Source organism: Notamacropus eugenii, chromosome 3 (genome assembly GCF_028372415.1).
Source record: "Notamacropus eugenii isolate mMacEug1 chromosome 3, mMacEug1.pri_v2, whole genome shotgun sequence".
NCBI lineage: Eukaryota > Metazoa > Chordata > Mammalia > Diprotodontia > Macropodidae > Notamacropus > Notamacropus eugenii.
In genome coordinates this window covers 450387154-450401233 of record NC_092874.1, presented here as the reverse complement: position 1 = coordinate 450401233, position 14080 = coordinate 450387154, and the positions used below count along the sequence as shown (strand labels likewise).

Sequence of the window (14080 nt, the reverse complement as noted above, 5' to 3'; positions counted from 1 at the left end):
TGCTTTGAGCCCCAGTAAGAGGGGCCCTGGGTCCAGGGCCTTCCTTGTCACAGCAGCGTCAGGGACAACCCCAGTTTCCTTGGCTCACTAGGAAGGCAGATCTCATTGAAAAGACTAGAAGAAGCAGCAGGTTGTTGTTGTTCAGTTGTTTCAGCTGTGACTGACTCTCTGGGACCCCCTTTGGGGTTTTCTTGGCAGAGACACTAGAGGGGTTTGCCATTTCCTTCTCCAGCTCATTTTACAGATGAAGAAACTGAGGTGAACAGGATAAAGGGACTTGCCCAGGGTCACACAAGCTATTAAGTGTCTGAAGCCAGATTTGAATATGAAAATGAGTCTTCCTGATTCCAGGCCTGGTGCAATATCCACTGCATCACCTAGCTGGGCACCACTGCGGGGACAGGGAGGACTAAGAAGGAGACCTAAGACCAGCATAATCTATAACCCACTGGGGCCTTTCATGGACACACTAGGGAATGGAACTTCCAGTTGGGGACCATGCAAAAGCAGACAAAGGCCAGCTAAGGCCAAAATACACAGTGTCTCCGGCTACTAGGAGACTGGAACAGAAGTCAGAAAGGCAGAGGGTGGGTCGTAATATCAATTATGTGAGTGAAATCAATGGCCACAGCAGAATCTAGACTATAAAGGAGACAAGACCAAAAAAACTGTAGCCAGCCCTGTAAAGTCTGTCAAAGAGGACTGGCCTGAACACAAAAATCGAGGCTGAAAACATGAGCTTACAGAAGAAAACACTAAACACAATAAAGAAATACCATGGGTCAAGAGAAGCTCACAAAGTAAAACCTACAAGAGAATAACCCATAATAGGCAGAAACTCAGAGAAAAAGATGGGTTAGCCAAAAAGTACTTTGATAGGGACTGGAAGAAATGTTGCAAGGGATAAAAGTAAAATTATAAAAGAAGAATTTGGGGTAAAAAAAATTGAAAGGAGAATAAATAGCTTAAAACAAAAGATGGAAGACCTTACCCAAGTAGTAGAACAATAAGAATTCAATGATTCCCTAACACAAGAAACATCAGAGCAAAGTTTAGAAAGGTGGGGAGTAAGGAAATAGGGGGAAGGAAAGTTCTTAAAAAAAATAAATAAAACACCAACCAAATGCATACAGAAGGAGAAGCAGAAAAGCTCAGAAGGAGACACAGACAAGTAGCGTAATGCTGGAAATAACCTGCTAAATCTGAAATGTACAATAAGCTAAGTGCTGGTGACACAAATAAGGCAGTTTTTACCTTCAGACAGCTTACATTATACTGGGGGGAAAGAAAAAGAGATCCAGCATCTACACAAAGAAGTAAGCAGCAAGGCAGCCCTGAGGCTAAGGTTGAAGGAAGCCAGGCAGGACATTCCAGATACTGTAAAGGCCCTAGTCACAGTCACAGAGGCAAAAGGTGGATACATCAAATCTCTCTTCCATAGGGTAGGCATTCAAGTGTTTGAAAACAATTGTCATTTACCTTTTCCAGGGTAAATATCACCTATTCTTTCAACAGGCCCTTACATGAGAACCTCACACGTCCTTAGTTAACAGAGCTCCTAAAACAGAAGGCTTTAAAATTTGTGAAAAGGAGTCAGGTGATACATAGAAAAGAACATTGGATTGAACATCACAAAGATATGGGATCAAATCTGGACTCTGGTCCTTATTACCTGCAGAGACTTGGGCAAGTTACTTAACATCTCTGGGTCTCAGTTTCCTCATCTGTAAAGAGGGGTTGGACTCATTGACAAAGTTGCTTCCAACTATAAACCTATGCTTTCATGAATCCTTTAAATCCATGATCCATGGAAAAAATAATCCAGATTCTCAACCAAATTCAACTTTGTTGTATCTTTAGACATACTTCTTATTTCTTACATAAAATGGAACCCATAAAACTCACAAAAGGCCAGATTTCCATTTGTGACTAATTGTTCTACACACTATAAGTTACATGTGTTTTTAAGAATTACCCCCAACATTTGCTAAGTGTCCTAACAGAATGCTGGCTCAGACTTTTCTCAAATCTGTATTAGGGGTGTGATCCTCAGCAACGTAGAATGGAGATAATGACAACACCTATACCCCAGGGTTTTTGTGAGGATTAAATGAAATATATCTAAGAGAACTTTGCTATCCTTAAAATACCATATAAAATACCATATAAATGCAGCTATCATGACTGTATTCTAAAGCCTCTGGATGACGGACAATTTGTGCAGTCAGCACAGTGGGCCAGATCTTTTAGCTATTAGCATACCCCTTAATATTAATAGTGAAAGAAATGCTGAACAAGACGCATGTTCTGAAATGGAAAATCTGAACAGTAAGAACAACAGTACTGGACAGACACGATCATCAGCTGTACTATACAATGCACAGGCATTAAAATTTTAAATTCAACCAACAATTCAAAACTAATTTGATTAACTAAAGAGTTAAAGGGTAGTTCCTACATCTCTCTCTATGCAAATACAGTTCATCTTTACTGACCTTTTCATTTTTAGGTATTGTTAGATTTAAGTTTCCATATTTCCATGAGAAGTAAGTCCTTCAGATTATTTCATTTTTAGCTCTAAGATGTTCAGAAAATAGGCTATCTTCCAACACTTTAACACATGTATATTCATAAGCTTAGTAACATGACTGTCAAAATATTTGAGACACCCTGTTTCCCAGAGCTAAGGCCAAGCAAGCAGGCTGTGCCCTGAGCTTGGCATAACAACAATCCTTTGCACTCTGGATCATCTCACCTTCTGGCAAAATGTTTGCTTTGACCAGCACCAGGTGTTCATTCAGGGATTTATAGCTGAGCTCCCCCTACTTCCCAGGGACCCAAGAGCCAACATATATCACATCTCTTGACATGCTTACAATCCCTGTTCCTTGTAACTGCCAAGGGAACCAAACCAGGTACCATACTCCTATTCCCACTGGTTCTGTACCCTGATGTGAGACAATCAACTTGGAGACTGTTCCCATAGGACACAGGAATGCCTGGATTGTCCACACACGAGCCTGCTGTGGGAAAATTCTACTCATCATGGTGCAGCCCTCTTGCGGTTTTGTGTGCCTTGCCCTAGCAGGTTAAGCCTTCCTCCTTAAGGGGATGGGGAGGTTCCATCTGCAAGCATCACCTTCCTCAATCTGGAATTCCAGTTGTTTGTGTCCTGACCTTCCTGTCTTGAGCCTGCTTTGTGCAGCCCTGGCCACCCCCAGGTCAGAGGCCAGTCCCAGTCCAGCCAACATAACGTACTTGACTTTCTGAATCCAGATGCAGTAGTCTGCGATGTAGAGATCATTTAGAATATAGGCCGGGTCATTTTCTTGGAAAATTTTGTGAATATCCAAAAGACACTTCAGAATAGCACTTCTTCCTGGAAGAGTGTAGAAAACCCAAAATAACAACATTATTTCAAAAAGGCCAGAGAGAACATCCAATTATTCTTATACTAAAGACCCACACCTACAACATATTCACTCCTCAATTCCACCTTTTCCTTTAAGAGGCAGAAGGCAAGCACCACCCACCTGACTTCGTGTTTATCCTCTTTTTATTTGTTCAACATACATATATATGTACACACACACACAGACACACACACACACACACAGAGCAAGCATTTATAAATGCTTGCTAATTGACTGAAATATGAGCACTGAAATAAATCCTTGTCACTACGCAGGAAAAACTAAATCTTTATCTTCAGTAATTTTCATATAGATAATGGCCTACATAAACCAACATAGTTTATAACATCATTAACACATGACAGAACCCCACTATAATGTTGTATGCATTTTAAATTGCTTCACATGGACACAGCAACTTCAACATTACCACGACTTCGAGAGAAATGGTTCTATCATGTAGTCACTCCTTCCACTGACAAAGCACCTCCATTCTCTAGTAGACTGTTTGGTGAACTGCTGTGGTAGCCAGTCTCCCGATAATGAGTTTCTCCAAACCTAGGCTGATCCCTCAGATGACAGATACTCAGTCTCTGCTCATGTATTTGAAGCTTTTCCAGTCTGGTAAGATTTGTGGGAACTTGTAGTCAGCCAAAATACCCTTTGAGAATCCAGCATCACCTCCTCTCCATAAGATATCAGAGTAAGGTTTTAGCAGATATTGGACAATTTTAAAAGTAAGCAAATGCTACAATTCAAAAGAATTCTCCATATTCTAAAGTTCATGAGATTGCTTTAAAATTATGTGGCAAATGACTACATCTGCAGCACAACTACTTCTTTTCATCTGTAAAAGAGTTTTGCTTAATGGTGATAAAACATGATAAAACACAAAGTGCAGATAAATTTCAGGATGATACTAAATAATCCCATGAACACTGCCAGTCATAATAAGCTGGCTATCAAGAATGAAGAATCCCAACTCACTACCACTAAACGCAGGAAACAAGCAAAATAGGAAGCACACCAAGTTTCTCTGTTTCTGATGACAAAAAGTGAGGGGAAAAAAAAACCAAGCCACCACCTCACTGGTAACTGAGTGAAAGAAATTATTCTGAAACACACTGAAAATCATTAACACAAAAGAAGGAAATTTTATTATAACTCTGGAAAAGACAAAACAAAAAGAACCTACAGGATTGAAGAAAAAATGACTTTTCATTGATAGAACATTCTTTATTAATAGAATTTCTTCAACATTTTCTACCCTATGCTTCTCAATGAGTTTCTTCCTCCTTTCTCTCTACTTCTCTGTCAGGAAACTATAATACTTCCACTTAGCCAGGAACAAAACTTTGGAGTCACCTTTGAATTCTCCCCTCTTACACAATGCCATGCAGTCTCTTATTGAGTCCCAATCATTTTTCTTTCAAAGGGATCTTCATGCCTCGTGTAGGAGGCAGTATGGTGGGGATGGTAGAAGGAAACTAACACTGCTACCAAGTAACTGATACCATGACTCTTGGTTTTGTGATTCTGCATACATCATTTGCCACCACTCCAAAACAGGCAGATATTCACTGAGTCATACCTAGATTGGGACTCACTAGTAAGAGCATTCTGGCCAGTCTCCTTGACTTCAGGCTATCCTCTCTTCCAACGTACATGGCACACCTACTACTAGAAATATTTTGTTTTCATCATTTCATCATCTCTAACTAAAATGTTTAAGTTTAAAGGGATTTAGAATAAGCACGATATGGTTTTAAAGAAAGAATCACAAAGTAAGTGGTAGAAAGAAACTTAGAGGTCATAGTCTAACCCACTCATTTTTACAGTTGAGGAAAGGGAGGCCAAGTGAAAGTCAATGGCTTGCCCAAGTTCATACAGAAGTCTAGGGATTCAAACCCAGCTTCTCTAACTGTGGATCCCACACTCTCTCCACTGAGACATAATCCTCTGTAGAATCTAAGGTTATAAAAGGATAGCTAAGCAGGAAAGATGAGTAGGCAGTCAGAAATATGGAACTAAAACCAATATTATGGGGACTAGAAATTTAAATCATAGTTATCCTTACAAAAAAGTGGGAACTGAAAACATGAGAATGGATTGGGATGGTAAATTTTCATTCTCTGTCCTTCCTCAGCATCCATCTATACAACTGGAACAAATTTCCTGTTTGGATGTTTCTCTTTCGCCCAATATAACTTTTTTTTAAAAAACCCTATTTGGTTGATCTTAATTCTCTGCCATCTTCAGTGTGTTCTGACACTTGTCACAGAATTAGTTACATGTCTTTGTTTAAATGCCTTTCTAAAATTCAGGTTGGCCAATGACTTCCTTGTGCATCCACACTGATCTCTTTAGAGGCCTTTTCTATCTTCAAAATTTCATCTTGAAGAGCTTTCCATCTCCCCTGACTTGGCTTTCCCTGAGGAACTTTAGTCCATGGGATCCTGCCTATCCTTTCTCTGACCTCCTGAAATCTGCCATTTCTAGCCTTTCTTCTTTCTCCATGATAAATTCTAAGATAAGTGATTTCTTTCCCCAAGCTTTCCTATCATTCTTCTCTAAATAACTATATCCTACTTGATGATCATTCCCAACTTTGGAGACAGCAGCTTCAGCAGTGAGGAATCAAAAAATCAGATCAAGTGAAGTTGTGGATAGCATCTGCAATGAGGCAAGGAATTCAGGATACTCCTTTTAAAAATATAATAGAAAAATGAAAGAGAAAAATATGCCAGAACCACAAATGGCATAGAAAGAGAGTTCAGGCTTGCTCTGTTTTAAGACAAAGGTCCCCTCTTCCAGGAACTGAACTTCCTTGAATTGTGTCTATGATGGACCCCACATTAAGCAGGTGTCCCTCTGGAAGATTACTCTGCCCCCAGAAGGCCCCTCCTGGAGCCTCCATTTTTGAGGACGTGCCCAGGTTGGCCATTCTTTCCTGGCTCCCCCTCCCAACTCTCTAGATGTCAACACTGTACCTTTGGCCAGGTATCCTTTCTTTTCCCCTTCCTCCCACTTCCAGTCCCCTTTTGTTTGTTGTCATTGTGGTTTTTCAGTTGTGTCCAACTCTACATGACCTCATTTAGAGTTTTCTTGGCCAAGATGCTGGAATTCAAAATTCCTTCTCCAGCTCAATTTACAGATGAGGAAGCTGAGACCAACAGAGTTAAGTGACTTGCCCAGTAACACAACTAGTAAGTTCTTGAGGCTGGAGTTGAATTTGTGAAAATGAGCCTTCCTGATTCCAAGCCCAGTGCTCCATCCACTGCACCATGCAGCTGCTCCTTCCCACCCCCCTTGCCCCTTTTTGCTTGTAGTCCTCCTGTATTAGAAGGGTAACACCTTGAGGACAGGGACTGTCTTTCTTTCTGCTTATATCTGTATACCCAGCACTTGGTCTAATGTCTGGCACAAAGTAAGAGATTAATAAATGACTATTTCACGTCAGTAAAACTTGGACAATAACCAAGGTAACTGGGTTAATGTCTTCATGATGGAGGAGCCAAGATGGCTGAGTAGAAAGACACACATATGCTAGCTCCTAACTCACAGCCCATAAAATACCTGTAAAGAAGAACTCTCAACAAATTCTGGAGCAGAAGAAGCCACACAACAACGGAGTGGAGGAGATTTCTGTTCCAAAGAAGCCCGAAAAACCGACATGAACCGTCTGTCGCCCACCAGAGGGGAGCCCAGCCCTGCCTTGGCCGCGTGGCACCGAGAGGAGCAGATCCGAGAGGTCTTCAGGGACAGAATCTCCAGCGGCCCGCACAGATCCCTCAACCCACAAACACCAAAGGTCAGTGAGAGGGTCTTTCTGGCTGGCCGAGAGGGGAGTGTCCCCATAACTCAGACCCCCCCTTGGGAGGTAGCAGCGGAGACGGCAGCGGTCAAGGGCTCCGTAAGCAGGCAGGAGCCCGGATCCATTGTCAAAGGTCTCCCCATAAAACCCTGAAGGGAACTGAGCCCCTTGAGGCAGCCCTGCCCCCACTGGAGCACCAGATCTTAATCTCATGCTGAATAGCAGCCCCACCCCGCTGAAAGCCCTGAGGCTGGGAAGCAGCATTTGAATCTCAGACCCCAAGCGCTAGCTAGGCGGATCTGGAGGGATCTGGAGGGTGGATCTGCGAGGTGGCTGTGGAGAGGAAACTCAGAAGTCAAGTAACTGGCTGGGAAAATGGCCAGAAAAGGGAAAAAAAATAAGACCACAGAAGGTTACTTTCCTGGGGAACAGGTGTCTCCCCCCACCCCTTCTGATGAGGAAGAACAAGGCATACTGCCAGAGGAAGTCAGGACCCTCCCCTCCAAAGGGAACTTGAACTGGGCTCAGGAAATAGAAGACCTTAAAAAACAAGTTAGCAGCTTACTAAAGGAGAGTCAAAAAAAACGCTGAGGAAAATAGCAGCTTTAAAAAGAGGCTAACTCAATTGGAAAAAGAACTCCAAAAAGCCAACGAGGAGAAGGAGGGTTTAAAAAGCAGAATTAGCCAAATGGAGGAAAAAGGTTCAAAAGCTCACTGAACGAAATAATTCATTGAAAGAGAGAATTGAGTTCAGGGAAACAAATGACTTTGAGTTAAACCAAGCAGTTAGTAAACAAAACCAAAAATTTGAAAAAAAAAATAAAAGACAATGTGAAAGAACTCACCAGAAAAACAGCTGACCTAGAAAATAGATCCAGGAGAAATAATTTAAAAATTATTGGCCTACCTGAAAGCCATGATCAAAAAAGGAGCCTAGACACTATCTTCCATGAAATTATTAAGGAAAACTGTTATAGAATCAGAGGGCAAAATGGATATTGAAAAAATTCATCTATCACCCCCTGAAAGAAACCCGATCAGAGAAACTCCTAGGAATATTGTGGCCAAATTTCAGAGTTCCCAGATCAAGGAGAAAATACTGCAAGCAGCTAGAAAGAAACAATTTGAGTACTGTGGAAATACAATCAGGATAATACAGGATCTGGCAGCTTCAAAATTAAGGGATCAAAGGGCTTGGAGTAAGATATTTCAGAAGTCAAAGGAACTGGGATTGAAGCCAAGAATCACCTACCCAGCATATCTGAATATAACACTTCAAGGGAAAAAATGGACATTCAGTGATAGAGACAAATTTGAAGATTTCATGCTGAGGAAAAGACCAGATCTGTATTTAGAATTTTGACTTCCCAAGACAAGAATCAAGAGAAGCATGAAAAAGTAAACAGGGGGAAAAAAATCATAAAAGAATCTCTAAAGCTGAACTGTTTACATTACTACATGGAAAGAAAATATTTTTAACTCTTGAATCTTTTCTCAGTATTTGGGTAGTTGGAGGGATTGTACACACACACTCACACATAGACAGATAGAGAGTATAGGGAGTGTTATATCAGAAGAGATAATATCTACATACACACACACACACACACACACACACAAATAAAATAAAATAAAACAAAACAAAATAAAAATTAAGGGTGAAGGAGGAAAATTCCGGGAAGAGAAAGGGAGGAATAGAATGAGGCAGGCTATAACTCATAAAAGAGATAGGAAAAATCTTATTCAATGGAGGAGATAAGGGAGAAGGGGGGGGGGAGGGGAAGAATAAAGCTACTCTCCCCACATGTGGCTGAAGGAAGGAACAACATGCTCACTAAATTTGATAGGAAAATGTATATCACACCACAGGAAAGCAGGAGAGGAGGCAACAAGTGGAGTGAAGAGAATGTTAGAAGGGAGGGCAAATGGGAGAAGGGAGTCACTAGAAATAAACACTTTTGAGAAGGGACAAGGTCAATTTTAGGGGGGAAAAATAAGGGGGATAGGGTAGGTCCGAGGGCAATAAAATTAGTATTACACAACATGATTACTATGGAAGTCTTTTGCAAAACAACACATTTAGCCTGTATTGAACTGCTTCCCTTCTTAGTGGGGCTGGAGGGTGGGGGGGAGGGAAAGACGTTGGAATTCAAAGTAGTAGAAATGAATGTTGAGAATTTTTACTGCTTATAATCGGGAAATAAGAATTACAGGGATAGGGGTATGGAAATTCATCTTGCCCTGCAAGAAAAGAAGGAAGATGGGGATAGGACAGGGGTGGAGTGTGATGGAGGGGAGGGTACATTGAGGGAAGGAGCAACCAGAATGCAAGGTACTAGGAAGTGGGGGGAGGGGGGCGATGGGGAGAAAAATTGGTCATGTTACAAAGTGAGGTAAAGGCAATTAGTATTAAAACAACAGACTGAATTAATTACTGGGAATAAATCAATGACATCTTTAGTTTGGAGAAAAGAATTTCAGTCTAACTTTCCAAGAGGAAGGTGACCTCAGATAAAATTTGGCATTGATGAAAAAGTCAACGTTTTAATGGTAAATTAGATTTTATGATTGCCATTTTATCAGGAACTAGAACATGTATAGAAAGGCATGTAAGCCACTTAAGACTTGCCTAAAAGTGTTCCTTAGCCAAAGTGAAACTATAATCATATTTTAAACCCGGTTATAGGAACTTGCCATTTTTAGATGATGTGGGACTATTAAGTGACTGTTCTTCTGAGTCTAACTCCAGGTATGGGAAGCAAGAAAGGTGATCCAAGCCTCCATTACATGATGCCAGTATGCTCATGAGATGCTGGTATGAACTGCATAGGTGATCTCAAGGGAAGAGTGGAAGAGCAGCTGTCCAGCATGGGCTGAGGTGGGATTCTCCTGACTCAATTTCCCCAATGACACCTGGCAGACTTTAAGCCTGACTGAATGCAAGTGGACAATCTACTCCTGCCTGGAACTGACATGAAGTTGGGGAGATATTGTTTCCCTTCAATGTCCCTACTCTTGATGGCAATTCCCTATAGTCAAAAGGTTTGTAAGCTTAATACCAGATCTATTCAATTATAGATTATGGGTAGAGGAACATCTGAGGCTGTCTAAAATTAAGCTATTAGGCATAGGACTCTAGACCAACAACATTAAGTTAGGGTCTTTTTATTCTGAGGAGACAATTAGATCAAGAGATTGTGAAGTTAGCAACATAAATGTTATCTGTGTCTCAGCTGGCTTATGTTTAAAAAACAAAATTTTTTTTGTGGTCCATATTGTAAATGCTTTAAAAAGCTGTATCACCTGACCAAAAGTTCGAATTGCTTTATCTGTTATAAACTGTGTTAAAAATTTTTAAAAAATGTCTTCATGATAAGATGTTCCAGAATCCATCAACTAACATGCAAAGGATGCCAACTCATTTGATTGTTCTTACCTTAAGTTAACTTTGTCCACAGAAAGAAAATATTCATAGGCAGTATGAACATTTTACTTTACGAAGAATTAAGAGTTCTTAAAGTTAGAGGCACATAGTATTTATGAAAATACATCACTTCTACCACATCACAAGTTGCGTGGTTAATAATTCCTCTGGTTACTTAATGTCTACTCCCTGACGAGCTTTTCCTAATATAGGAAGGTGTTCGAGAAAAGGAGATTTTTTTCAGTTTCCAACAGATATAATTATTCCCTGGGTTAATTTCTTTCAGTCTTACAGTCTCACTGTGAAAGTAAGACAAGTTCAGACTGTTCTAAATTAGGTCAAATTGGTTGCTGGAATTGTGCATTATTAACAGACTTGTTTGTGAGACAATGTGTATAGTCACAATGACCAACAAGAAATCTATGAAGTCTTTTAACTCCAGGCAATTAAAAATTATCTAGGTCCTAAACGCGGGCATGCTTCTGTGGGATTTTAACTCTATCAATTAAGTAGGCAAGCATCAATCAAACACCTGTTGGATACCAGGCACTGTCCCAGCTACAAACTAAACTTCCTAGTCTCTACCTCTATTTCCCATTACTTACACTGCATAGCTTACTTCATGTGCGTTGACCGTGTGCCCAGATCCTGCCCTCTAGAGACCCTAACAACGCAGGACAGTGAGCGCTCCCTGACGTTGAGTAAGGGCTGGGTCACTACTGCTGATCTGGCTGGTAGTTTATGGGTCAGACCTTTAGAGACAAAGACGCTCTTCCAGCTATTTTAGATTAATTACGGTTGTGTCGGCGTAGTGTGCATTCCAGAAATATGTTTGGGTGGTAATGATGGCTGGACACACTATAAATTATTTTAACCTCAATCTTAGTGGTAGTCTCATTTCTAGCAAAAGATCACAGATCAAAAAAGACCTCTTAGTTTGTAGGAGATCTGTGAAATTATTTTCCTGCTAGTTTAAAGAATGCTTTTCTATATCCTCTGATGAATCCTCTGAAAAGAACTGAAAGACTATCTAATTATAATCTGAATAAATACCCAAAAAGAGGGTTAGGGGGATTAAAAACTTCGGCAAATTAATCAAAGTTAAAAAAAGGCAAGTGTGATAATTTCCTTCAATTCAGGGCACTGCTAAGAAATTACACATGTCAAATCACTAACAATAAAACATGCACAATAAAGTATGATGAGTTTCTAAACACATGCAGTTACAATTTTAAGTCTTTATAAAATTTTACGATATATTATGCAACAAGCTTTTATTACGAGTCCTCTACATGTGAGGCATGTGCTAGCCTTTGGGAATAGAAAGGCCCAAACAAAACAGTCCCATGCTAAAGAATACCCTTTTTCTGAGAAACTACACATACAACAACAACAGAGAGATAAATGCCAGCTAATCTGAGGAGGAAAAGAGAACTGAAAAGGGAGAGAAACAATAAAAACCTGGGATAGGAGGGGAATCTGAGCTGAGCTGGCATGGCTTCTAGGTTTTGGGGGCCAGCTCCTGTGAAGGTACAGATGTAAGTACAATGTGTGAAACAATAATATGGGACTTGAGGCAAGAAAGGTCCCTTGGGGTCAGACTGCAGAAAAACCTTAAAAGCCAGATGGAGAATTAGTACTTTTTTCTAGAGGAAACAGGGAGATGCTCTTAGGACGATAATAGAAAAATAGGAAGATGAAAAGACTGGGATGATCATGAGGCTGTTACAAGAGTCAATCCATCAATCAATAAGCATTTATTGAGAACCTACTATGTGCCACACACTATTTTAGGCACTGAGAAAACCAAGACAAACAGTCCGTGACCTGAAGCAACTTACATTTCAGCTGCAGGAGACAATCTGTCCATACAGGTGTGTTTAAAGGAGACCCAAGGTGATTTAGGGATGGAGCAAGAAGATGGAAATTGAGCTAAGCCTTGGAAGAAACTAGTCCAGGTGACAGGTGACAAGGGCCTAACCTAGGCTGGTGGCTGTGTGAGCAGAGAGAAAGAGAAAGCTCCAGGAATGACTGTGCCGGTGCAAGTGACAAGCACTGGCAGAGGATTAAATACAAGTGCAGTAAAGGAAAAGGAAAAGCTGAGCATGGAAACAATGAGGTTGCAAATCCGGATGAAGGAAATAAGGATGTTTGGTTAAGTCTGAGATGTCTAGGAGAAGGTAAGCTATCTAGGTGAAGATATCCAGCAGACCTCTAGAAACACACAAGTGGAGTTCTGGAAATATTAGGGGCTAGACAGATACAGATGCCATGAAAGCAGAGGAGAATACCAAGGAAGAAACTGAAGACAGATAAGGACAGAGGCTTGAGATACTCAGGCGCAGGGGATAAAAGACAGACAACGATGTAGCAAAGAAGATCTTGGTAGACAGGTAGGGAACCAGAACAGAGCATACCAGAGAGGCTCAGGGGAGAGAGAGACTATCCACAAGGTAGGGGTCAGCAGCATGAAAACACAGCACAAAGGAAAATAAGGACTGGGAAAAGGTCATAAAAGACAAAATAATATGTAAAATCATTTATAGAAGGAAAAAAACCTATCAGCACAAATCTCCTTTTACATGAATCCTACAAAAGATTTTTTTTTATATACACATCAATACTAGAGAAAAGGTAATTATAAAATAGATCACAAACTATTTTATCAGATTTTAACTGGGTATTATTTTGATTAAATTCTAAGTTTCTCACTTTAAAAATTTTAGATGATCTCTCTCTCTCTCTCTCATATGCAGGGGCTACACATTGCCTGATCCTACAATTGTCAGGGACCTGGGTCACTTTATCCCTCCTTAAGTAACCAGCTGGTTCCCATTTTCCTGGGGCTCACCAGACTGATGCCAAACTTAGTTTACACACCAAATCTGCATAGCCCACTGAAGCTCAGAACTCTTAATTTCCAGAGATCTAATAGCCTCAGGTTTCCCAGCAGCTGGTTTTATTAAGGGTAAGCCACCACACCCACTTTTTTTTTCTTTTTCTCACTGAATCAGCCACAATATAAATGAAAATTGTTTTTTGGGTATCCTGACTGTATTACTATTAATTCATTTTCACATTCCTAAAATGATCGGCATAATGAAATTACCCAAAACTATATAATAGTCATCATTTAGCAAAATGTAATGGAGAGTTACATAGACATACACACTAATTTTTAAAGCTTTCATTATTAAAAAACTATATGAAAGAAAGAACATAAGAATTTAAGTTGGTTGTTTACAACCTGAAAACAAATTTCAGTCAAATAACGTAAGGAGGAGAGGAAGTGGAAAAAGCAACAAGGAAGGGAGAGATGGGAAAGAGTGAGAGAGGGAAGGGAGAGAGGATAGGGAAGGGAGGACAGTCCAATACTTTTGTGAATTTTAACCATAAACTTTTACCTTTAGTTCTCTCATAAACTACACA

General features: G+C 40.3%; 1 protein-coding gene across 3 annotated transcripts in view; it reads right to left on the bottom strand.

Annotated features, from left to right (window-relative positions):
• Positions 1-14080, bottom strand: part of SHQ1 (SHQ1, H/ACA ribonucleoprotein assembly factor) — a 109264-nt gene that overhangs the window by 36318 nt on the left and 58866 nt on the right. For 2 of the 3 annotated variants that reach the window (XM_072598661.1, XM_072598662.1), the window contains exon 10: positions 3259-3379. In XM_072598661.1, the coding sequence (XP_072454762.1) occupies positions 3259-3379 (121 nt within the window). Of the gene's footprint in view, positions 1-3139; positions 3380-14080 lie in introns of all 3 variants that reach the window. The other variant, XM_072598663.1, reaches the window with a different exon arrangement.